Here is a 27,648-nt window from a genome sequence, read left to right on the forward strand (position 1 = left end):
TTTATCACATGTACTGTATCTGATGCAGTCACTACCTCTTTCAATCCCTCCAGCTTTCTTCACCTCCTTGCAGAAACTTTTCAGCAGGTATATTTGGAAATCGGCTACCCCGAGACATTCTCTTTCAAAAACTGAAGGTGAGATTGGTCTCCCTGATGAAAAAAATCTACTACAGGGCCTGCCATCTGATGAGATCTGTGGACTGGTGTACCTACTCCAGCTTAAAGGATTGGATTTCTTTAGAGCGGTCCTTTGAGCAAGGGGTACTACTAGTGACTTTGCCCTGGAACCCTGCACAAAAGGGAGTTACGGATATCTGCTCTCACCCCCTTATTGTGCCAATGCTGAATTGTTTTCATGACCTGTGCAAGTTGACGACATTGCCTTTGATTTCGAGTCCACTGATCTCAGTATATTAAAACTCGAACTTCCCCCTAGCTTACAGAAGGATTTCCCAAGCAAAGAGAGCAGTAGTGTGATATAATCACCACTCCCCTGTTCCCGTTGTGGACTTTAAAAATGTGTCACTTTTTGAACAACGCAAAACGAGAGTCTCTTGCAGTAGATTGCTAACATCTTTTTGGGAACCTATGTGCCTCGCGTTCTCCCCAACGGCACTTGATCTCAGCCCACGATGTAAGCTTACTGGAGACAAGTTACTACATGCCCCCTAGAATTTTCTGTGTCAATCTTTCTATTCTATTTCCAAAATAACAAAATTAACTTAACAGTTGAATATCAGAAAAAGTGCAATTTGGTCATAAACCGTAAACAAACAGTTAACAATGATAGCATATTTGAAGGGTAAAAATTTGAAGGCAGGAGTCCATGGGGGCCCATCAAGGAATATCAGGGACTTCTGCGGAGTGGTCCACTATGATGAGACCCAAGTTGCGAGACCTGTTAGGATGTTTTCTAAAGAGAGACCAAGCACCCAATAGGCCTTGCAGCTGTCCAACCTTATATGTCCAATGGGGGGGGGGGGGGGGGGTCAGACAGAGATAAACTCACCGGCCACACCACTAAGACAAACTTTGGTCATAATAATGAGTCTCTAACAAACATAATGACCACCAAGTCATTTAGCACTAAACATATTATCTTGAACTGAGAATAACATATACTTAGCATAAATTAAATATGTCAGTGGCATATTTTCTAAGATAAATTACCACTTGTAAAGCCTAGACAGAAACCCTAATGCCACGTACACACAATTGTATTTGCAAAGGTGTTGGTGCAATGCTGGACCAATAGAAACACCAATGTGATAACAAAAAACTTGCCACCACCCTTATCTCTAGCTGGCTATCGCAGTAAGCGGCATTGGAGGGCTAAAACAAGTAACAGCAAAAGCCTGGGGAATACCCAGGAAAACACCGAAGCCTGCTTACCACCAGCTCGCAGACAACCGAATAAACTCTAATGCTGCCTACACACGATCGGAATTTTGGTCAGAAAAAGCTCTGATGGTTTTCCTGATGGAATTCTGATGGGATTTCGCTCAAGCTGTCTTGCATACACACGGTCACACCAAATTCCGACTGTCAATAACACGGTGATGTACAACACCTATGATGGGACTAGAAAAAGGAAGTTCAATAGCTAGTAGCCAATAGCTTCCGACTCATAGCTGAATCTGAGCATGCGTGAGTTTTTGCACGTCTGACTTGCATACACACGAACGTATATTTTTGGATAGGAACTTTTTCCGACCAAAAAATTGAGAACATGCTCTCAATCTTTTGCTGGCCGAAATTCAGCCAACAAAAGTCCAATGGAACATAAACACGATTGCATTTTCTGACCAAAAGCTCTCATTGGTCTTTTGCTGGCTGTATTCCCGATTGTATGTATGTGGCATAAGGGTCAAAACAAAGAATCCAACTAAAGGACCTGTATTGCACCTGAGTAAGGCATAGTAAAAGCAAATTAGGAAAAGAAAAGGAAGAAATTAAGAAAAGAGAGTGTAGGAGCGAGACCACGCCTGTCCAAGAGTCCATCCAGCAGTAATCCAATGCTAAACCTGAGCGTTCGGGATGTGTAGATAAGAAAGCCAGTTGCTACTGTAGCACTAACCCCCGAAGGAGCTGCTGGTTATTTTTGGGCTTACCGTTACCTTCCGCTCTCCTTGTGACACGTCTAGGGGATGCCCCGTGGTAGATGGCCCAGTAACTCGAGACTGACAACAGATCCACTTGAGTGGATTTTATTTGCAAAAACTCGAACCATTGAACAGTCTTTCAACTTGGGATCAGAGGGTTGGGAAGGATGGTTCAGGTACTCTCAATGTCAGAGTCTATAAACGGTAAAGAACTTGCTTACTTTGACTGCATACAGAGAATAGCCATTCGTAGCTGGATGAACACTCAGGTTGGACAGTCCCTCTCTCACAAGGCCTAGCAGCCAACAAGGTGCTTATTCAGGAACAAAGTCTTTGTCACAGACGTTGTTGCAGAACACGTAGGAAACTAAGCTGTAGAACACTTGTAGGATACCTGGATCTTTCAGCCACTTGGCAATATCCACAAGACCGGATTCTCTCGGTTACTTCAGCCCTTCCAGGCTCTTGTTAAGAAAACCGAACTTACACGTGGTGTTCTTCTAAAGAGTCCTCCCCTGGAATGCTTGAAATACTATGGGTCTCTCCCGAACCGGAGACGGCACCCAACCACCTCAGAATCCTTCTTTAGTTTCCCTGCCTCGGGCTAGCCAGCCCCAAGGCATTAAAGTCGGGTGGATCTGCACCACAGGCCATATCCTTCCTGGGGGCTGGTCAGGAGGACCAGGACCAAGTAGTCAGCACATAATACTGGACCAGAACCCCGAATCAAGTGACGTCCGTATCTTAAATACCCTCTCCCAGAGGGCACAGCGAGAGGGCCACTCCCACTGACCTGGCTCCGAAAGAGAGTAACTTAAGTGCCTGACCAAACCATAGTTCCACGCCTGCCACAAGAGACAGTGCCTCCTGTGGCCAGGCTGAACATCTCACAGCCCAATCAAACTGACACAGAAGTATAATTTAGGCAAATAGACCCAAACCAAACTGTAGCTTGGGTAAAGTTTTAACTTTGAAAAACATAGCGCGTGCTCTTTGGCGAGCCTGTCGCTACACTACCCATGGCTCTGGCAGCATCTCCAACCCCGGCTCTGACATTGTGGCAACCCCTGCCAGGCGGCAGCTCCTCAGTGCACCAGAGTGGCGGCGACCTCCGCTCCAGCGTGTGTCTCATCCGCTCCTCTTCCTAAGCGCCAGGCATCCAATCGGGTGGCCTGACGCTTTGGCCAATCAGGAAACAGGTCTGACACCCTGCCTCCTGATTGGCAGGGAGGAAGGTTAGTGTGAAAATAGTGAAAATTCATTCGCTATCATCACACAATCGGGTGGGATCAGCGTGCACTCTCTACACCCCGAGTCCATCCTATTTTGAAGCCTATTAGAGCCTCTAGCTCTAATCAGGTGCTTCAAAAAGTACCACCCCCTCCCGCTCCCGTCATAGGAATCCATGAGTCCGGCGTCCTGAAAGGGGCCCGCACATGGATGGGGGGTGGCACTCGCGCGCCCACAGTGCATGGGCCGTCACTGGTCCACCATATATGAGTAACAAAGCCTACCTGGCCACAGCCCCTGAAGCAGGAGAGAGATGAGTCCGGATACATTTTAGAGAGGCATTCTGGCACTAAGTACAATCGTGTGATCACCTTATGCCTCGCTTCAACCAGGGCTACATTCATTATACCCTTGTGACTGCGTGCAGTCAAGGATTGCCAATCCTCTACCTCAGCAGCAACGCCCAAGACCTTCACCCAAACTATTTGGTAAGAAAGTCTAGAGGAGGGGGAAACAAAGGATTTATACAACATGGAGATGCTACCCGCTGGAGAGCATCCTGTAGGCATCTGTTCTCGAACTGTGTTCGTACAGTGAGATCAGGACTTCTCTTCTGTAGAGAGCCTAAGTAATGTTGTATTTGTTGTAGGTGGAAATTCTCAGAGGGGGCATCTCCCTTATGGTCAAGAAAGTCTCCTATGCGATAGAGTCCCTTGTTAACCCACCAGAAAAAGAGGACAGGCGTCATACCTGGCGGGAATTGGGAGTTATTAAAAAGGGGTGCCACTGGGAAGTGAGGAGAATATAGGGGCCATTGTCTGCATGACCCATCCCATAGGCTAACAGAATGGGAGAGCATAGGGAAGAGGATAGCCTTTCTATATTTTGAAGGGATCCAGAGTACCAGGTCTATTGGCAAAGGGGAGCTGACCTGGGCCTCTATAGACACCCTATCTGGTTTATAATATATGTAGTATAACTTACATAATTGTGTTAGTCAGGCTGCAATGTAATATTTCCAGAGATCTGGGACCCCCAAACCACCCAGATCCTTGGGCGCATACATTGTGTTCCGGGCCAGTCTACTGCCCTTAGCACCCCATATAAAATTGAAGATCTTCGTCTGGAACAGTCATAATGCCCCTATTGGTACCAAAATAGGAAGCGTTCTAAAGTAATATAATATTTTGCGCAATACCATCATCTTTACAGATGTAATTCTGCCCATCCATGATAAGGTGGCCTGCCTAGAATTTTCACCTACCCAATAGCCTTTCCACCATTTAACTACCATCAAGGATTTGTATCACAAATACCTTACTATGCACATGATTACTACAGCCCGTATGTGTATACCTGTACATTGGCGTCAACATCAGTCACTGTCCTTGAAGGAATGGTTCCTCAGACTAAATAAGACTGTGGACATGGAGGAATTCATTCTTATCTCCCAAGACAAACTCACAAAGTTCAGCAAGGTGTGGGCATGTTGGCTTCACTTTCAATCTTCTGCTGAATACCAGGACATCATGTCACCTCCTCGCTAAAGTAGCGGAACTCTTTTTTTTTTCCTACTGTTAGCTGGTGGAGAATCTTCATTCACATATGTGCACTATTAGCTATTAACCCTAGGTTAACATTCTTAGCGAGTATTCACTGGTATATCGTTTTTGGTCTGATTAGATGTTTTTTAAGACAATGGGGGTTGTTTACGAAAGGTAAATCCACTTTGCACTGCAATCTAAAGGGGTAGATCTGAAATGAGTGGAAGCTGATTTTATCATCCAATCATGTGCAAGCTAAAATGCTGTTTTTTATTTTCCTTGCATGTCCCCCTCAGATCTACAGTGACTTTACTTCCAAGTGCACTTGCAATGAAAAGTGGAGTTGTCTTTAGTAAATAACCCCAAATATGTTTTGTCCCTGTATAGTGTCCCTACACTATACAGCTTATGATAAATGTTGTGTCATAAGACATTGTCATACCTGCTTGCTCCATTTTCAATTCTTTCTATGTCTTCATCAATAGTTCTTACAGACAGTCTATGCAGCAGGGGGTAGGATGTTTGTGAGGTGACAATAGCAGCCATTTTGAATCACAGCCAAATGGTCTCCACAGTGTAGGTAATGGCTGTAAAAAGATATAATAATAATAAGTATTAAACAATGTTTTTTGGAGATATATAAACCATGTAAATAAAAAACAAACAAGTTAATATTCTTTGTAACTCATGTGTAACTCATTTCAAACCTTGCCAATGTGGTGCAATAACTTTTTATAAGTAAAGCATGCTTTTTTGGTAATCATACTTACCTAGCTGTCCCTCACCGGCTCTAAGACTGAGAACTGAGTGATCAAACACCGCTGATCACACAGTTCTCAGTGCTCCTTGAGCAGAGAGATGGTGACTGTCAGTCACTGCTGTCTGCTCCTACCCCACCCCCCCCAAGCTCACTGGAGCACTGGGCTGCGGAGTGGGTTGGAGTGGTTGGCCCGGGCTCTCAGCAGCTTGCTGAGAGGCTGAGCTAGGTGCCAGCCCAGGCTCCTGGGTGGATCCTAAGTGGATCCCATATAGTCACAATCTTTCCCCAGCCTTAAAGCTGAGTTCCGCGTGCAAAAAAAATAAATAAAAGTCAGCAGCTACAAATACTGCAGCTGCTGACTTTTAAAATAAGGACACTTACCTGTCCACAATGTCGCCCGCAATGTCGTCACCTGAAGCCGACCCATCACTCGGCTCCGGGTGGAGGTGCCGGCATCTTGAGTAAGGGAACCAGGAAGTAAAGCCTTGCAGCTTCACAGCCTGTTTCCCTACAGCGCATGCGCGAGTCACGCTGCGCATTCTGACTGGTCCCTGCTGTCTTCTGGGACCTGTGTGTCTCCCAGAAGACAGTGAGGGGGAAGTCGGAGAAGGGGCCGGACATGGCGTAGATCGCAGCAGATAATGCAGCTATCTTTCACCGGAAGTGGGAGAAAATACCTGTATTAGACAGATATCAGCTCCCCCCTGAGAGATGTCAAATGTGACACCGGAGGGGGGGGGACTGATTAAGCAGGAGTTACATTTTTGTGTGGAACTCCGCTTTAACCGGCTCTGTGATGTCAGCTGACAGCGGGTGTTATCGGGCACTATAGCAGGAGACACTACCACTGAATTTGTCAGTTAATAAAATGTATCAAGCCATCGATTTCTCATTTCTACACTAAACAATTCTTTCTAGCATTAATTTATTCAACAATCACAAAGCACAGAATATGGAATGAAACTGTACAAACTAAATAATGTTCAATTCATTTTCTACCGTAACTTTGTCATTTATTTAATGGTCTCAGCCCTTCATGGTAAATTTTCCAGATTTATACGACCAAGACTTATTCCTGGACTACAAACAGCCAAGAGACTGGAGGTAGCTGTGTTATACCATATGCTTACATAATTCATTACATGAATTACAAGCTGCTTTATTTTTGTGAAAGAGGTTTTAACTGAGTTCAAGGATAAATAGCCAAATGTTTTATAAACCAAAGAGATCATATATATCGTAGAAAGTCATATTTAAAGCATATTAAACAGATTTTCTATCCAGTAAAACCAGCTAAGAAAATGTTATCATTTTAATTGCCACCTTAAAAAAATCAAAATGTTAAAGCAGAACTTCACCCTTAAAAGGGAACCACCACTTTTCTGTACCCCCCGTCCTCAACTTTTGTACACAGTCTCTTGAAACATGTCACTGGTCCCTGGAGGCCGTGAGAATATTCACAAGGTGCAAAACCAAAGAAATTTCCAAGCTCAACTTACCAACCAGCCTGTGACAGGTCAATTTGATTCAGTAAGTTGAGCTTGGAAATTTCTCTGGTTTTATTTGAGATGCATTGCCCTTCCAGTGATCTAGGTCAATTATAGGTGGGGGTCAGTGGCCATTTGTTTGTATTGCAAATAGATATAACCGGCTTCCCACAGTTAGCGTGGTTGGGGACCCAAAGATCGTCGAAAAACTGGCGTGTGTTGGGGGGGGCTGCACCTCCTCTTTAATCACCACTGAATAGCAAGGGCCCATTCACATCACATCACTGTGCACTGCAGCACACGTTTTATCTGTTGATGTTCTAGCATATTGCATTACGTTATTTAAAATGAATGATCTGCAATGCACCTCAATGTACAAAAGTAGGTGCTGTTCGCATTATGATGCAATGCGTTGAAGCAGACAAATGCTGTTGAAGCGTGTTGGTGCGCCATTCACACTGAATGGCACTGAAGTGCACAAACGCACAGTGTACATTACAGCAACTAGAGAGGTGTGAGTAGGCCCTAAAAAAAAACTTTTCTAAAGCTATCCTAGAGGTACATTTTTAAGCAGTAAATATGACATTCACCAAACATTCACTACATGTGAATTAATAACTGTAATGTAACACACATGCACAGGATGATACACCTGTAGAGAATGTTTGCTGAATGTCACATTCAATGCTTTATAAATACACAGTTCAGCCATAATATTATGAACACCCACTCAGCAAAACAAATCAGTGGCAGATCCTTTAAGGTGTCCATTTAAGAAGCAGTGAAAAAATGTCACTGCTTCATTCTCCGGCATTCTCAGAGGAGATTGTTCTCCTCTGGATGCCAATTTATGAGGTTTTGTAGATCGCTTCTCCATTGGCGGAGTGACGTGATCTAAGGTCACTTACCTGTCCAGGAATACAGCACTGTCCTCACGTAGAATTAAAAGCCAAAAGATACAAATACTGTAGCTGCTGACTTTTAATATATGGACACTTACCTGTCCAGGGAGACTGCGATGTCGGTTGCAGCCACTATTCCTGGTAAGGGTACCTGGCAGTGCAGCCTTTTGGCTGCACAACCGGTTTTCTACTCCACGTGCACAAAGCGCACTGCATTATATAGTCGGTCAAGCAGCAAAGGAGGGGGGGCAAACTTCTGAGAGACTGCGCTGCGGCCCCCTCTCCCAGAGGTCCCACTGGACTGGGCTTTTTTCCGTGGGGCCGCATATTTGTGTATCTCCCATTGGGCTGGGAGCATGCACCAAGGGTTTACTGAGAGCCCTGGCCCCGTTCTAATGGGGGGGGGGGGGGGGGGATCCTGAGTGTCTTGGAAGTGTAGTCGCTCTAAATCTATGGGGTTGATCTGAAATGAGTGGAAACTCTGCTGATTTTATCATCTAATCATGTGCAAGGTAAAATGCTGTTTTTTACTTTCCTTGCATTTTCCCCTCGGATCTACAGCGACTGCACTTCCAAGTGTACTTGTAGGGCAAAGTGGATTTTCCTTTAGTAAATAACCCCCATTATATCTTTCTCTGTCCTTGCAGAGAGAGAGAGAAAAAAAAAAGTAAGTGTGGAAAAAAAAAAATGTAATTAAAAAGTCTAGGTCAGTGCCAGGGTTAGTGTTTGGGTCAAGTCCAGGGTAAAAGGCCAATGTCAAAGGTCAGGGTCAGGATTTTTTTAGACAGGATTTATTTTAGGTAAGATAAAAAATAAAAAAAAACAACAAAATGTGCACTATGGTTTCTGGGCTGTACTACGGATACAAACAACAACCTAGTAATAGCAAAGTGATCTTGTTCATCAATATAATATAGTGTATCCACTTATATAAATAGTCCTTATAAAGTGCTTCAATTATAAAACAAAAAAGTGTTCCAGTGCACTAAAAGTGCTAATGCGTAAAATTCTTCATGCAATAACCTGTACAAATGAAGCCATGGGGGTTATTTACTAAAGGAGAATCCACTTTGCACTGCAAATGCACATGAAAGTGCACATGGAAGTGCAGTCGCTGTAGATCTGAGGGGGACACGCAAGGAAAATAAAAAACAGCATTTTAGCTTGCACATGATTGGATGATAAAATCTGCAGAACTTCCACTCATTTCAGATCTACCCCTTAGATTTTAGGTGCACTTGCAGTGCAAAGTGGATTTGCCTTTTTCGTAAATAACCCCCTATAGAGTCCATTCCAGTTAGATGAAATCCACAGATTCAATTGATAATTGTGTGACCTTGCAACTAAGCTTGGTAAAAACCTGCTTGTGAACCAACTCTGGGTTCAGTGTCTGTGATTGCCTCCTGGGCTGATTGCTTGTACGTTTTTCCACATGCAAAGTATGACAAAGGAAGCTTGATAGTGTGATATCGTTTAAAAAATTTATATTTATTCACAGATAAAAAATGCCCCTTTAATAGGGTACTCACATTTATTGGGTGCTACAGTGTACCACTCTATACAATTGCCAGACGCTGTTATTAATCGCTAAGCTAACGTATCCTTTCTGTGCTGAGACCACTCTGCTGTCTCCCACACTGTCCTGCCCCCTCCCCAATGCATGTTGATACGTATGACGTATCTTCCTCAGGGGGAATTCCCTGAGGAAGAATTTTGCATGTTAGCACTTTTAGTGCAGTGGAACACTTTTTTGTTTTATAATTGAAGCACTTTATAAGGACTGTTTATATAAGTGGATACACTATATTACATTGATGCACAAGATCACTTTGCTATCACTAGGTTACTTTAACCACTTCAGGACCGCCGTATTGCCAATGTACGTCAACACAATGGCACAGGCAGGCACAATCACGTAGATCTACGTGATTGCCTTCCAGCGGGTGGGGGGTCCGATCGGACCCCCTCCCGCTGGTTACGGCGGTCCGGTTCGCTCCAGGAGCGCTCCGTGATGAGGGGATGGCCGTTGGTTTTCGGCCACCCCCTCTGGATCGCTCCTGGCCAATGAGAAGCTTCCTCCCACTGTGTATTGTTTACACAGGAAGGAGGAAGTGATGTCATTCTCCTCGGGGCGGTCTTTTTGACCGGACTACGAGGAGAAGACTAATAGTAAGTGTGCACCAACACTACACTGACATGTAGGTACACACAGGCACACAACCCCCCCCCCGATCCCCCCCGCCCCCCCTCCCCCCCCAGTCACAGTGTCACTGATTGCATTGATCATTTCTTTACTGATCAATGCATTCAGTGTCAGTTGTGACAGTAAAAACTGTCAGGACAGTTAGTGTTAGGTCCAGGGTAGCCCCCTATCACCCCCCAATAAAGATTTAACCCCCTGATTGCCCCTAGAGTTAACCCTTTCACCCCCTTTTGCCAGTGTCACTAAGCGATCATTTTTCTGATCGCTGCATGTGTCGCTAGGTAGCTAGTTATTTTTTTAGGTTCACCGCCAGGTTTTTATATCGCTAGGTACCCCGATATACTACCCAATAATGGTTTTAACCCCCTGATTGCCGCTAGTTAACCCTTTCACCCCCTTTTGCCAGTGTCACTAAGCGATCGTTTTTCTGATCGCTGCATTAGTGTCGCTACAGTCGCTAGGTAGCTAGTTATTTTTTTAGGTTCACCGCCAGGTTTTTATAGCGCTAGGTACCCCGATATACTACCCAATAATGGTTTTAACCACCTGATTGCCGCTAGTTAACCCTTTCACCCCCTTTTGCCAGTGTCACTAAGCGATCATTTTTCTGATCGCTGCATGTGTCCCTAGGTAGCTAGTTATTTTTTTAGGTTCACCGCCAGGTTTTTATATCGCTAGGTACCCCGATATACTGCCCAATAATGGTTTTAACCCCCTGATTGCCGCTAGTTAACCCTTTCACCCCCTTTTGCCAGTGTCACTAAGCGATCGTTTTTCTGATCGCTGCATTAGTGTCGCTACAGTCGCTAGGTAGCTAGTTATTTTTTTAGGTTCACCGCCAGGTTTTTATAGCGCTAGGTACCCCGATATACTACCCAATAATGGTTTTAACCCCCTGATTTCCGCTAGTTAACCCTTTCACCCCCTTTTGCCAGTGTCACTAAGCGATAATTTTTCTGAACGCTGCATCAGTGTCGCTAGTGTCGCTAGGTAGCTAGTTATTTTTTTAGGTTCACCGCCAGGTTTTTATAGCGCTAGGTACCCCGATATACTACCCAATAATGGTTTTAACCCCCTGATTGCTGCTAGTTAACCCTTTCACCCCCTTTCACCAGCGATCACAGTATAAGTGTCACTGGTGACGCTGGTTAGCCAGTTAGTTATTTAGGTTCCCCGTCAGGTTTTTATAAGTGTTACGGGTGACTCTGGTTAGTTTGTTTTTTATAGCATCAGGGCACCCACACGCAAAGCATACACCTCCCGTAGTGGTATAGAATCTGAACAGATCAATATCTGATCTGATCAGATCTATACTAGCGTCCCCAGCAGTTTAGGGTTCCAAAAAAACGCATTGTTAGCGGGATCAGCCCAAATACCTGCTAGCACCTGTGTTTTGCCCCTCTGCCCAGCCCACCCAAGTGCAGTATCGATCGATCACTGTCACTTACAAAACACTAAACACATAACTGCAGCGATCGCAGAGTCAGGCCTGATCCCTGCCATCGCTAACAGGTTTTTTGGTAGCATTTTATATTCAAATCCGGAAGGCAGTGCTTGGTTTTCGGGGTCCTGTACGCGGCTAGGCTCCCAAAAAGTCCCCCACATGTGGTATCCCCGTACTCGGGAGAAGCAGCAGAATTTATTTTGGGGTGTAATTTGACTTCTGCCCATAGCATGTGTGAGCAATATATCATTTAGTGACAACTTTGTGCAAAAAAAAAAAAGTTTGTAATATTCCCGCAACTTTTGGCAAAATATAAAATATTCCATGGACTCAACATGCCTCTCAGTAAATAGCTTGGGGTGTCTACTTTCCAAAATGGGGTCATTTGGGGGGGTTGTGTGCTATTTTGGCATTTTATGGCCTTCGAAACTGTGATAGGTAGTGAGGAGTTAAATCAAAAATTTGCACCCTTAGAAATCCTGAAGGTGGTGATTGGTTTTCGGGGTGCCGTGCGCGACTAGACTCCCAAAAAGTCCCACACATGTGGTATCCCCGTACTCAGGAGAAGCAGCAGAATGTATTTTGGGGTGTCATTTCACATATGCCCATAGCATGTGTGAGCAATATATCATTTAGTGACAATTTGGTGCAAAAAAAAAAAAGTTTGTAATATTCCCGCAACTTGTGGCAAAATATAAAATATTCCATGGACTCAACATGCCTCTCAGTAAATAGCTTGGGGTGTCTACTTTCCAAAATGGGGTCATTTTGGGGGGTTTTGTGCTATTTTGGCATTTTATGGCCTTCGAAACTGTGATAGGTAGTGAGGAGTTAAATCAAAAATTTGCACCCTTAGAAATCCTGAAGGTGGTGATTGGTTTTCGGGGTGCCGTGCGCGATAGACTCCCAAAAAGTCCCACACATGTGGTATCCCCATACTCGGGAGAAGTAGCGGAATATATTTTGGGGTGCAATTCCACATATAACCATGGCATGTGTGAGCAATATATCATTTAGTGACAACTTTTTGTAAAAAAATTTTTTATTTTTTTTTTGTCATTATTCAATCCCTTAGGACAAAAAAAATAAATATTCAATGGGCTCAACATACCCATCAGCAATTTCCTTGGGGTGTCTACTTTCCAAAATGGGGTCATTTGGGGGGGATTTGTACTGCCCTGCCATTTTAGCACCTCAAGAAATGAGATCGGCAGTCATAAATTAAAAGCTGTGTAAATTCCAGAAAATGTACTCTAGTTTGTAGACGCTATAACTTTTGCGCAAACCAAAAAATATACGCTTATTGACATTTTTTTTACTAAAGACATGTGGCTGAATAAATTTTGCCCTCAATGTATGACTAAAATTTAGTTTATTCGATTTTTCTTATAACTAAAAGAAGAAAATATCTTTTTTTTTCAAAATTTTCGTTTTTTTTTCCATTTATATCGCAAAAAAAAAAATCGCAGAGGCAATCAAATACCATCAAAATAAAGCTCTATTTGTGGGAAGAAAAGGACGCAAATTTCGTTTGGGTGCAATATTGCATGACCGCGCAATTACCAGTTAAAGCAGCGCAGTGCGAAATTGCAAAAAGACCTCTGGTCCTTAAGGTGTTTATTGGTCCGGAGCTGAAGTGGTTAATCAGTAGAGTATGTGCATAATACATTTCTGTTTTTGTATTTAATTGGAGTAGTTAGTGGGGCTACTAACTGCTAGATTTAGGTTCTTTCGGGACTTTCTTTTGTATTTCAGCTTGGTCATGATTGTATGGGACGTGATCAGTGCTAGCAGCTGTCTTGATCAGTTATTATAACATAGATGGTATCTCGCAATAACCTTAATATTTAGATGTACAGTTTTACTAACACATATCAAAGTTGCAAAATTGGGCTTAGGCATCATTTTTTTTTTACCCTTAAGCGGGTTCAGGTACATTTAAGGGAAATTTGTACTGAGAGAAATACAGGGCTGCCGTCTTTTTGTACTTTCTATGTCACCGAACTGGAATAAATATTCAACAAGTAAAGTCAAAGTAATTTGCATACTTAGCCAGGTGATGACTTATAAAGCACTAAAGGCAACTGGAATCAGTGTGGTTTCTGTAAGCAACACAAACCATTTTATTTTCTACGTTTTTACAAATACATCGAGGCAGTATGGGGTCATCAGTGGTGACTATAATTGGGGGTGACTTATTTTTACTGAGGTCCCTTACCAGTCTATACCTACCACTAAGAGGAATATGCACTACTATCAACACCAAACAATACCTCATATTGTGAGACAATGGAAACTGTAAAGCAGACAAGTGCACAAACAGCACTGGAATAACCGTATTGGTTTACATTGTATCCTAGTACATTGTACCGCTTTGAGTGCGGCCTGATTGTTTAGAGAGACGGTGGTCATTTACGTTTTACATTAACATACTTATTTAATGATTTGTGTAGTGTCCCATAGCAGTAATGCAGATATATATACAGTATATATATATATATATACACACACACAGTATCTCACAAAAGTGAGTACACCCCTCACTATTTTGTAAATATTTTATTCTATCTTTTCATGTGACAACACTGAAGAAATTACACTTTGCTACAATGTAAAGTAGTGAGTGTACAGCTTGTATAACAATGCACATTTTCTGTCCTCTCAAAATAACTCAACGCACAGCCATTAATGTCTAAACTGCTGGCAACTAAAGTGAGCACACCCTAAGTGAAAATGTCCAAATTGGGCCCAATTAGTCATTTTCCCTCCCCAATGTCATGTAACTCGTTAGTGTTATAAGGTCTCAGGTGTGAATGGGGAGCAGGTCTGTTAAATTTGGTGTTATTGCTCTCACTCTCTCATACTAATCACTGGAAGTTCAACATGGCACCTCATGGCAAAGAGGATCTGAATTTTTTTTTTTGCTCTACATAAAGATGGCCCAGGCTATAAGAAGATTTCCAAGCACCTGAAACTGAGCCGCAGCACGGTGGCCAAGACCATACAACAGTTTAACAGGACAGGTTCAACTCAGAACAGGCCTCACATTGGTCGACCAAAGAAGTTGAGTGCACGTGCTGAGCGTCATATCCAGAGTTTGTCTTTGGGAAATAGACATAAAAAGTGCTCTATTGGATTGAGATCTGGTGACTGTAGAGGCCACTGGAGTACAGTGATCTCATTGTGATGTTCAAGAAACCAGTGGTGAGATGATTTGAGCTTTGCGACATGGTGCATTATGGACATGGTCAGTAACAATACTCAGGTTGGCAGTGGCTTTTAAATGATGCTCAATTGGTACTAAGGGGCCCAAAGTGTGCTAAGAAAATATCGCCCCAAACCATTACACCACCACCAGCCTGATCCTTTGATACAAGGCAGGATGGATCCATGCTTTCATGTTGTTTATGCCAAATTCTGACCCTACCATCAGAATGTGGCAGCTGAAATCGAGACCTATCAGACCAGGCAACGTTTTTACAACCTTCTATTGTCCAATTTTGGTGAGTCTGCTTGAATTGTAGCTTCAGTTTCCTGTTCTTAGCTGACAGAAGTGGCACCCAGTGTGGTCTTCTGCTGCTGTAGCCCATCTGCCTCTAGGTTTGATGTGTCGCCCATTCAGAGATGATATTCTGCCTATCTTGGTTGTAACAAGGGGTTATTTGTGTTACTGTTGCCTTTCTATCATCTCAAACCAGTCTGCCCATTCTCCTCTGACCTCTGACATCAACAAGGCATTTTTCTGCCACTCACTGGATATTTTCGCTTTTTCAGACCATTCTTTGTAAACTCTAGAGATGGTTGTGCAAGAAAATCCCAGTAGATCAGCAGTTTTTTAAAATACACAGACCAGCCCATCTGGCACCAACAATCATGCCACGTTCAAAGTCACTTAAATCTACTTTCTTCCCCATTCTGATGCTCAGTTTTAACTTCAGTAAGTCATCTTCACCACGTCTAGATGCCTTAATGTATTGAGTTGCTGCCATGTGATTGGCTGATTAGCAATTTGTGTTACCAAGCAATTGAACAGGTGTACTTAATAAAGTGGCTGGTAAGTATATATTAGTAATGATGTAAAGCCCTTCCATAAGTTTAAATATGTCATAAAATGCTGTTGACTGTGCTAGGTAGGGCACCATTCTCTCAGACCTTTGCTCACCAGGGCAAGCACACATGTCTGGCTGTTGATATTTTGGTGACATCTAAAAAAAAGCATGAATGATGTATTGTAAATGTAAGCAGGTAGTAGGGTCTATTAGAGTAAATGACTCTTAACTTCTAAGGGCACCTCTTGGATGTGTAATTGCAGTCCAAAATCTTCATCTTATACAGGTAATACAAGTCAACAGATAAGGAGGGTATGGGAAGTGTTTTGTGTAAGACCCATTATGGTGCCTGGATAAATTGTTCTAGTGTCCAACTGGAAAATTGGTACATTTGTCCTACCACCATTGTGATCCAGTGATTTTTGCAGATGAAATACCAATTAACAAGCCCCCATGATTTTCTTTGTCATAACATGTGTGTCTGTGTACTGTGGAACCGAACAGGGATATTATATACTGTAGCTCCCAACTGTCCCTCATTTGGAGGGACTGTCCCTATTTTGAGATCAAATCCCTCTGTTCCTCATGCAGCCTCAGTTGTCCTTTTTTTTGGTCTCATGTATCTATTGTTTTAAAAAATGTCCTATTTTATCACCAAGTGTTAGGGCTAGTTTACAATTTCTTCAAAACATGGCTTCGGACACACTTTGTTAAAGCTCCTGTCACTAAATAAAATGGTTAGCTTACAGTCCTGTTTACACCTTGTTTTTGCTTGGTGCTTCGATGAGACTTCGATGAGGCTTTGGTGGGGCTTTAATGAGGCTTTGGTGGAGCTTCAATGGGGCTTCAGTGAAGCTTCATGGGGCTTCGATGAGGCTCTGGTGGGGCTTCAGTGGGGCTTTGACGAACCTTTGGTGGGGCTTCGGTGTGGCTTCAAGCAAGCTTTGCCATCGACTTCTATGGAGGCTTAGAAGACACTTTAAATCACCACTAAAGCTACATGGGGTATAATTTTTGAAGCAAAGCCAAAGCAAAGCAAAAGCAAGGTGTAAATGGGACGGTAAGCTAACCATTTTTTTTAGCGACAGGAGTTTTGACTGGCGTTCAGAGAGCTTTAACAAAGCGCATCCAAAGCCATGTTTTGAAGCAAGTGTAAACTAGCCATTAATGTGTGTTGAAGCCGAAGCAAGTGTAAATGAGCCCTTATACTGCATTAAACTTTTTATCCAACCTCTATATTACTGCATCTGTTATTTTAAGCATCAATATGAAGGAAAAATAGAGGTCACAAATTCACTTGTGTGGTTTAGCCAATCATTTACTACGTATAGATCGATCCCTTGTAGCCTGTGTAACTGGGGTTGTGGCAAAGAAATGTCCTTTGCCTTTTTACTGGGTGTTAAAATGTATCATTTCAGAAAGTTGGGGGGTATGATATTATAATGTATTTTCCTAGTACAAAATACGCCAGAGCTATATATGAGGAAACAAAAAACGAAAACCAAATAATAATACACTGTTAAACATTCGTAGTCTTATAACTGTTTTTCCCCGCATACAGTATATACACAGTAACTAGGTAATGTGATTTTTATCAGTTGTAATGTTTACATTCAGTTCAATTTAATTCCTCTTTTCAAATAAATGTCAACATTTTATACTTAAGAGAAGCTGGGGGTTTAAAAAAATAAACAAACCGTACATACTCACCTAGGTGGACACAGCATCAGACTTGTCTCCCGCCACCTCTAAGACCAAAACTGAGTGCTCAAAAACCTCTGATTGCTCAGTTCTTGGTCTTCAGCAAGCATAGAGCTGGTCAGTCACTGCTGAGTGACGGACTGTGGAGGTGGCTGGAGCTGCTGGCTTAGCAGAGAGCACTGAGAAGCTGAGTCAGGCATTTGGGTGGATCCCAACAATAAAGACGGGATCCCTTCAGAGCCTGGGCTGGCTGAGTGTCTGAATGTGGGCGACAGGAGCACAGAACGGTGTGCATTCCTATGACCCACAAGAGAACTAAAGCCAAAAGAGCTTTTGTTCACTTCTGCTCCTTTAATTATGGTTTTAATGCCTTTATTATTCTCTAAACCTGGACTCACACTTAAGCATTGGCATCTTCGTGTAATCTTGTAGCTTTTTTGTACGTTTTTCAGGTATGTTTAGGCTTGATCATTTTTTTTATTTTTTTTTAGCCAATTGAAAGCTAGTTACTAGGAGAAGGCTTTATGTGCTTTTAAGCTACACCTATTGAAGTATTGGGCCAAGAACGATTATGCCCCAAAATGCTTCTGGACCTTTTCATGAATGCTAAAAAGGAAAGAAGAAAAAGATCAGATTATATAGGCTAGACATGGAGAGCAGAGACTATTTATAAAATTCTTGACATTTTATTACACATATACAATTTCATGCATTTTCATAAAATGGTCTCTACTCTCCATGTTTGGCCTATATAGTCCGATCCTTGGGTTTTTCTCCTGTCTTTCCTAGTTTACATATTTAATACTATGTAATAATACATATTTAATAATAATTGTAATTTTCATTTTTCGAACCTTTCTGAATGTTGAGCTCAGATGTGAATGGGCACAAAACAATAACACAGAAATTTGTTCTCAAGCATTGAAGCCCTTCTAGAAACATGCTTCAAATCACTTAGGGGTGACTGGGGGTTTAGCATTGCAAAGGAGAATGACAATAACCCTAATACAATTATGTACTAGTGATTCTAATGCAAAGGCACATACTATTATTATATTCAACATCATACAGGAGCACCGACACTATGGGGGTTATTTAATAATGAAAAATCCACTTTGCACTGCAAGTGCACTTGGAAGTAAAGTCGCTGCAGATCCGAGGGGGACATGCAAGGAAAATAAAACATAGCATTTTAGCTTGCACAAGATTGGATGATAAAATCAGCAGAGCTTCCACTCATTTTAGATCTACCCCTTAGATTTAGAGCGACTGCACTTCCAAGTGCACTTTCAGTGCAAAGTGGTTTTGCCTTTCGTAAATAACCCCCTATATCTGTTGTTTCTTTCTTACTGAAACCTAATTAAAAAGTGGAATAAATTAACTCTATTTTGATCTATTTACTGTATTTATCGGCGTATAACACGTGCCGGTGTATAACACGTGCCAGCGTATAACATGTGCAGGCGTATAACACGCACCCCAAGTTTAGGAGGGAATTTTAAGGGAAAAAACTTTTAGGAGGGAAGTTTAAGGAAAAAAAATTAAATTTAAATGCCCATCAATGCAGCCTTATCAGTGTCCATCTGTAGCCTTGTCCATCATTGCAGCCTTGCCCAGTGTCCATCTGCAGCCTTGCCCAGTGCCTTTGCAGCCTTGCCAAGTCTCTTTGCAGCATTGCCAGTCTCTCTGCAGCATTGCCCAGTGCCTTTGCAGGATTGCCCTGATTTAAATTTGGCACCGATTTCCACTGACTGTGAGCGGAGATGAGCGAGCGGAGCCGAGATATAGAAAGCCGAGTGTAGCCAAGTCTAGCCATGGTACACTCAGCTTTCTCTATGTCAGCGGCGCTCACTCCTCTTGCAATCAGTGGACTGCGAAAGGAGCCGAGTGTACTTCGGCTTTGTGGCTCCGCTCGCTCCTTTCCTCACAATCAGCGGGGGATCGGCGGGGATCCCCGTATAAAACACATCCACAATTTTCCCCTGATTTTAAGGGGGAAAAGGTGCGTATTATACACCGATAAACACGGTATATCCAAATAATAATCAGTGCATGACATCAACTTTTATCTGGAGTAGCTGTGAACAACAGCATTTTCTTTGGCTGATCAACCATAGTGGGTAACAACCATAGTTTCTTGTAGGCTATCTCGTGCTACAAACTTCTCCTAACCCATCTGGCATTTAAAGTGTATTTATAAAGTATGCTGCAAATAAATTAATAAATTAATACAATCTTGTGCTTCAAATCATATGCTTTGTACCCATACACCTACTATATATCATCAATTGCAATGTCATTATGTCTTATTGCAATTGATGATATATACTGTAGGTGTATGAGTACAGAGCATATGATTTAAAGCACTAGATAGGATTGATGTTTTTGCATTTAGCCCGACACATTTCATAAATACACAGTGGATAACAAGGTTCCATGTAAAGTCACTTATCTGTCATTGTTTAAGTTCTAGACTTTGAATTTAAAGTAAACCTGTCTCAAATTGGGGTAATCAAACTCGGTATAACCAAATGTTACCTACATTGAAAACCCCATTCCAAATTGGTAAGTAGATCGATAGATATAGGAAGTCGACGTTAGATACAAATTGCAACTTTTCCTATTCAGCTTTTTCTAACCCCTTTACAACCCTGAGCCTCCCTATTGGTGCATACAACCTTTCATCCTATTAAGAGGACCAATGAGCGGTGCAGAGCTGGAGGAAATGAACAGGCAGCAGCTTCAGCTGCCCACAGTTAAAATGATTGCAGCCAGACTCAGTGGAAGGAGATTTCTGCAGCATATTTGGCAAGTACAGAATCACAGTATATAGAAAATAATATGCAAAGTGATTGGAGGGGAGCTTCAGAATGGCAAATATGTGCGCAGTCTGCAGTTCCTGTTTAAGTATATATGCTTAACTTTTTAAAGTGGTTCCAAAGCCTTAAGTTTTTTCATCTTAATGCATTCTATGCATTAACTACTTCCAGATTGCCCACCGCACATATACTGCGGCAGGGCCGCCTGGCTGCGCAAAACAACGTACCTGAATGTTGTTCGAGCTCCCAGGTCTCGGGCGTGCAGGCGTGCTGCCAGAGACCCACTCTCGCTGTGATTGGACACAGAGGGAACCAATCAGCAGGTCCGCCGGAAAACTCATGATCGTTCGGGTGAATGGCAGAACAGCGGTCTGCCTTGTTTACATAGGCAGACCGTCATTCTACCATTCCCCCGAACTATCGTTCTCTCACAGATGAAGAGTTAGATCTGCTATTCCTACTAATCAGTAACACAGATCTCTCTCTTTGTCATCATCCCCCACACAGTTATAAAGCACACATGGGGAACACATTTAACCCTTTGATCCTGATGTGAACCCCTTCCCTGCCAGTGTAATCTATACTGTGACAGTGCATTTTTTTTAGCAATGATACTGATCACAGTATTGGTGTTACTGGTCCCCCAAAAAGTGTCACTTAGTTTCCAATTTGTTGCAATGTCGCAGTCTAAATAAAAATCACAGATCGCCGCCTATTACTAGTAAAAAAAAAAATAATTCACTAAATCTATCCCATAGTTTGTAGACACAATACATTTTGTACAAACAAGTTAATATATGTTGATTGGGATTTTGTTTACTAAAAATATGTAGCAGAATACAAATTAGCCTAAATTGATGAAGAAATTAGATTTTTTACATATTTTTATTGGATGTGTTTTATAGCAGAAAGTAAAAAATATATTTTTTTTTCAAAATTGTTACTCTTTTTTTGTTTATAGTGCAAGAAATAAAAACCTCAGAGGTGATCAAATACCACCAAAAGAAAGCTCTATTTGTGGGGAAAAAAAATATAAATTTTGTTTGGGTACAACATCACACGACTGCACAACTGTCAGTTAAAATAACACAATGCCGTATAGCATATGGCCTGGTCATTAAGGGGGTAAATCCTTCCAGGGCTGAAGTGGTTAAGGTAGAAAACCACAGAGGAAGAGAATCGGGGCTGCTCTGTGCAAAAGCATTGCACAGAGTAGGTAAGTATAGACATGTTTGGTATTTTAATAACATTTAAAAACAAAGGTTTAATAACACTTTAACTCATAAAAGTATACACTATTGCTCTCAGCCACCTCCAAATCTCAAATTTTCTTTTTTTTTTTGTTGCTGTGATCTTATTTCCTGTTGGATGGTGGCTACATTCATTCTCCATGGTCCCACTATATGTAGGAATATAGCCACCCTCTCTGGGTCACTTCTGAAATGGACTATGGACTATGGGATTTGTAGTGTACATAGAGTATTGCACATGGCCATAACCAACGTGCACTGCTCATTGCACACAAACAGAAGCGAGGAAGGAAATGAAGAGGTTCTGGAGCTCATAGAGGATTTTACAAGGAAGCAGACAGACAATAAAAACTATTTCATGAAAAATAGATTATAGGACCATTAAGTAGTGGATGTGTATGGATTATTTTTGGAGAACAAGCATATAATTTAGTGTCACTTTAATTACAACATTTTAAAATCACTGCTATCACAGTTATAATCATCCATCATCTAGTGCAAAATATCAGCACTGAGGAAAGAATGCGCTCAAGGTTATCTATATAACTAATAAACCAGTTATTGTCAGGCATGACTTATTATCTCAACAAGTCAGTTGCTGTAACAATTCCACGCAGTAATAAGCACCATTTACACTCTGACAGCTGAGGGTTAAAGACCTTGATCCAGCTCTTCCTTTCTTCCTTGCTGGAAAAAGCAGAGCAAAGGAAAATCCAGCAGAGGTACTCAATTCATATTCACAGATGAGCTATTGATGTAAAAAAAAAAGAAAAACCTGCAATAAACCATTTATTTCTTTCACAATGTATTCCTTGTTTTGTAAAGATGAAGTGCCTGTAAGGCATCGCTGTCACCACGGCCTCATGTGTGTCACTGCCTTTCCTTGTGTGTATGTAAACAAAAAGTGATTGTAATTGTAAAATAGGTTGTGAAGACTCTGCTTCCTATAACCAGATACAAGGCTTGTACCCTGATTACAGTTCACATCGGAGTAAGCCTTGCTGATTCAGGTCAATGTCTTTTGAAATGGTGCTTCCATTGCCCTACCAATCTATGCTGTGTACTATGTATTTCTTTTTTTAATATATATTTTTTTTCTCCAGCATTTCCCTACTTTTTTATGCATCAGGGATACATACACATTCACTATAAATTATTTATATTTAAAGCATGTTCAGATATTGTCAATATATATATATATATATATATATATATATATATATATATATATATATATATATATATATATATATATATATATATATGCATATATAAATTGATATTATATTTTTTTTATCTATTTATATAAAGCATGTTCAGCTATTGTAATAGTTTGTAAACTTAAAAAAAAAAATCTCTATCTCTCTCTATACATACAGTATATTATATTCTCGCTTTTTTTCTTTCTCTATATACATACAGTATTTTATATTCTCTCTTTCTATATAACTATACAGTATATTATATTTTCTCTCTCTATATATCTATACAGTATATTATATATCTCTCTCTTTCTCTCTCTCTATATATCTATACAGTATATTATATTCTCTCTCTCTATTTATATCTATACAGTATATAATATTATCTCTCTTTCTCGCTATATATCTATACAGTATATTATATTCTCTATCTTTCTCTCTATATATATCTATACAGTATATTATATTTTCTCTCTTTCTCTCTACACTATATTATATTCTCTCTCTCTTTATATATATCTATACAGTATATTATATTCCCTCTCTCTTTATATATATCTATACAGTATATTATAGTCTGTCTCTCTTTATATATATCTATACTGTATATTATAGTCTCTCTCTCTATACAGTATATTATATTCCCTCTTTCTCTCTCTCCTGCTCTTTATACAAATCTATATGTATAGATCTTGTTGAAATCATTGCCCTGCAGTTGGCATGATCTTAAGCCAAACTTGTCTCCAGGCTGAACACAACAATTAAAGTGAAAGCCTAATTCCCCTGTACAGAGGATTGCCATCTTATTAAGTGCTTTGTTAATTATGGTCACCATGGCAACTGACCCTTTTACTAAGTGACTGTGAGCTAAGTTGCTACCATCCCCCTTGTCCCATATGAAATGCTCCATGGCTGACAGCTCACCTTATATCCACGTTGTTATCAGCATAGTCTGAAGTTTCAGATCGCTGGAGGTGAGCAGTTGCATCAACTCTTTGGCATAGTGAAGTGACCCTGTGGTTGGGTCCCCCTTACAGAATGTGATCTGCTATTAGATCATCCCAGACTGGCCTCATTGCTGGATCTAGAGATTCTTATGGCACGATGGATCCCATTTATCAAGAGCTCTCCATGTCTGCTCTAGAGACTTCCATCCTCTTCATATCCTCAGCATGTAATGATGAGACAAGTAGCGCCCTCACCGGTTACACTAGAGCTAATGGATGCGGTGGTAGGGGTGACAACACTCGCAGTGTATTCAGCAGCCGCTTTCCTGCCCGGTGCTTGTTGGAGATGTGAGGGGCAGCGGGAGACACACAGCGCACATGATGTTCAGCACCACGAGTGTGGACAGCGCACAGCACGAGCGCCCGCTCTATGACTATACATGTGCCCACTCTGAGCTCCCATCAGATCTGGACTGCAGCTCCCCTCCTCCTCTCCAACATCTAAGACCTGTGTGCTTGGCATCACTCAACACACAGCTTTCCTATGGACACATGCCACTGATGTCTTATTATACTCATCTTCTCATTTTACACTGCACTGCTACCTCTGCCGAATATATAGAGATATCTCTATCTATCTATTTATATATAGCTATATATATATATATATATATAGATATATAGATATATCTATAGCTATATATTTATATATATATATATATATATATATATATAGATCTCTCTCTCTCTCTCTCTCTCTCTCTCTCTCTCTCTCTATATATATATATATATATATATATATATACTACTATATATGTAGATATTAAAATACACCTGTGTGTGTATATATATATATATATATATATATATATATATATACACACACACACACACACACACACACACACACTGCATATGGACAGTATTCACAGCACTTCACGTTTTTCCACATTTTGTTATGTTGAAGTCTTATTCCAAAATGGATTAAACTCATTATATTCCTCAAAATTCTACAAACAATATCCCATAATGACATTGTGAAAGGAGTTTGTTTTTGAATTGAATTTATTAAAAATAAAAAAATTGAAAAATATCCCATGTACATAAATATTCACAGCCTGTGCCCAGACACTCAAAATTGAGCTCAGGTGCATCCTGTTTCCACTGATCATCCTGGAGATGTTTCTACAACTTGATTGGACTCCACTTGCGGTAAATTCAGTTGATTGGACATGATTTGGAAAGGCACATACCTGTATATATCAGGTCCCACAGCATCCATAGAGGGCGAATGGACGCCCCCGTCCATGCTTCCGGCCCCCTGATCTACATATCAGGGTGCCGGACTATGGATTCCAATAGGGGGGAGTATTTTTTTTAAGCATGTGATTAGAGCCAGAGGCTCTAATAAGATTTCAAAAAAAGTGTGGGCTCAGGGCGCAGAGCACTGCGCCCCTAGCCCAGCCAGTTGTGTGACAATAGCAAATACATTTTCACTATTTTCACACTAAAGTTCCTTCCCAGCAAAACTGAAGACAGGTCATGAGACCTGTTTCCTGATTGGCCAAAGTGTCAGGAGATCCTATTAGATGCCTAGCACTTAAGCGGAAGAGAGGAAACACACTGTGGAGGAAGGTGTTGGAGGAGCGGACCCAGAGCCACTGCCAGCACCCCCCACGGCAGGCGGACCATGCTGGAGGACACCACAGCCCACCACCTATATCGGTTAAGTGCCGGGGTGGTAGTGCACCCTGGGAGAGGTGGTAGTGCTGTACCACCAGCCGCCCCTGTCCCACAGTTAACAGTTTGTCAGAGCACAAACCAAGCCATGAAGTCCAAAGAATTGTCTGTAGACTTCTGAGACAGGATTGTATTGAGGCACAGATCTGGGGAAGGATCCAGAAAATTGTATGCAGCATTGAAGGTCTCAATGAGCATAGTGGCCTCCATCATCCATAAATGGAAGAAGTTTGGAACTACCAGGGCTCTACCTAGAGTGGGCTGCCCAGCCAGACTGAGTGATTGGGGAGAAGGGCTCTAGTCAGGGAGGTGAAAAAGAACCTAGTGGTCACTCTGACAGAGATCTGGCTTTTCTCTGTGGAGAAAGGAGAACCTTCCAGAAGAACAACCATCTCTACAGCATTCCACCAATCATGCCTGTATGGCAGAGTAGCCAGATGGAAGCCACTCCTCAGTGAAAGGCACATGAGAGTCTGCCTGGAGTTTGCCCAAAAATAGGTGTGCTTGGGGCTGTAATTGGTTCCAAAGGTGCTTCAACAAAGTATTGAGTAAACACTGTGAATACTTATATGTACATGTGATTTTATGTTCTTTTATTTTTAAGAAATTTGAAAAGATTTCAAACAAACTCCTTTCGTTGTCATTATGGGGTATTGTTTGTAGAATTTTTAGGAAAGTAATACTTAATGTGATTGTAGCTGTATTAGTGCAATTGTGACAGAGAAAATTGAGTACTGTCCGTGATACTTTTTTTATTTGCACTAACATACAATTTTTCAGGACAAGCTTTCGGGGTATGTCCCCTTCTTCAAGGTCCAAGCAGTACTGCATTTACAGCATTTGTTTCACACATGCCTAAAACGTTTGTGTTAAATGCTTGGGTACACATAGCAATGCACATTCTGTGCTATATTACTAAGGAATTTTTTTTAAATTTTTTTTTATTTTTTTAGGGAAAATCTTATTGAAATTTAGAACCATAGCACCTTCTCATTTTACACTGCACTGCTATTCATAAAATATTCCGACTTCAGACCCCCTTCACTTTTTTCAATGTTTTTATGTTGCAGCCCGACACTACAGTTGTTTACATACATTTTTTTTTCTCATTAATCTACACTTAGTACCCCATAATGACAAAGTGAAAACAAAGTTTTAGAAATTTCTATGAATTTACTAAAAAAGGGAAAAATTTAAATATCACATGTACTTAAGTAATCAGACTCTGCAACAACAGTTGAAATTTAGTTTGGGTGGCTGCCATGTCTCTTGATTGTTGCTGAGATGTTTCTAAACCTTGATTGGAGTCCACGTGTGGTAAATTAAATTGATTGGACATGATTTGGAAAGGCACACACCTCTTTATAAAAGGCCTCACAGTTGACAATGAATACTGTATCAGAGAAAATGCCATGAGGTTAAAGGAATTCCCTGCAGAGCTCAGAGACAGGATTATTGCAAGGCACAGATCTGGGGTAGCTTACAGAACATTTTTAAAGGCTCCCAAGAGCACGGCCTCCATAATTCTCACATGGAAGAAGTTTGGAACAACCAGGAATTCTTCCAAGAGCTGGTCACCTGGCCAAACTGAGCAGTCGGGGGAGAAGGGCCCTAGTAAGAGAGAGGTGACCAAGAACAACGATGGCCACTCTGACTGAGCTCCAGTGATCCTGATTGTGATTGAGTGATTTTGACCCCAGATCTCATATTTAAGAGGTTCTGTCATGCTTTTTTTTCTATTACAAGGGATGTTTACATTCCTTGTAATAGAAATAAAAGTGACATATTTTTTTTTTAAAGAACAGTGTAAAGAGAAAAAATTAAAAATTTAAATAAATGAGGAAACATTTTTTTTTTACTTTAAAAACAAGTAAATATGGCCATGCTGGCCCTACTGGCCCTGCACCGCTCCAGCCTTCCTGGGTGGTGCGGGGCCAGTACGGTCATATTTCCTTGTTTTTAAAGTCTTCATGATATACACCAAGACACCTGTTGTCACATGGTTAGTAGACACTAGATCTACCTAATGTAATGACTATTTGTTGATATATCTATCTTTCCATTTTTGTATAATTATTTGCATACATATATTTGTTATTTATTGTTCTTTTTTCTGCTCTAAAAACTGTAGATATCATAAATACTTTCACCACTTTCTCCTGATGAAGAGAAATAAACACATGACCTCGAAACGTGTTGGGGATCACTCTATACACCAGTATAGGAGTGATTTAAATCATTGGTTTTGATTTAACGATGAACAATG

The 27,648-nt window shown here is 41.3% G+C and overlaps 1 protein-coding gene across 2 annotated transcripts in view; it reads right to left on the reverse strand.

Moving 5' to 3' along the window:
• The window catches only part of CNGA3 (cyclic nucleotide gated channel subunit alpha 3), an 81,973-nt gene extending 57,867 nt beyond the window's left edge, over positions 1 to 24,106 (reverse strand). For both annotated transcript variants that reach the window (XM_077482766.1, XM_077482765.1), the window contains exons 1-2: positions 23,620 to 24,106; positions 5,321 to 5,465 (exon numbers count right to left, since the gene is read on the reverse strand). In XM_077482766.1, coding sequence (XP_077338892.1) covers positions 5,321 to 5,424 — 104 coding nt within the window. In that variant the 5' untranslated portion in view covers positions 5,425 to 5,465; positions 23,620 to 24,106. The remainder of the gene's footprint in view (positions 1 to 5,320; positions 5,466 to 23,619) is intronic.
• Between the last annotated feature and the right edge of the window lie 3,542 nt (positions 24,107 to 27,648).

The sequence above is a fragment of the Lithobates pipiens genome, unplaced genomic scaffold, assembly GCF_037356315.1.
Source record: "Lithobates pipiens isolate NorthernLeopardFrog02 unplaced genomic scaffold, aLitPip1_a1.2 Scaffold_16, whole genome shotgun sequence".
In the NCBI taxonomy this organism is placed as follows: Eukaryota; Metazoa; Chordata; class Amphibia; order Anura; family Ranidae; genus Lithobates; species Lithobates pipiens.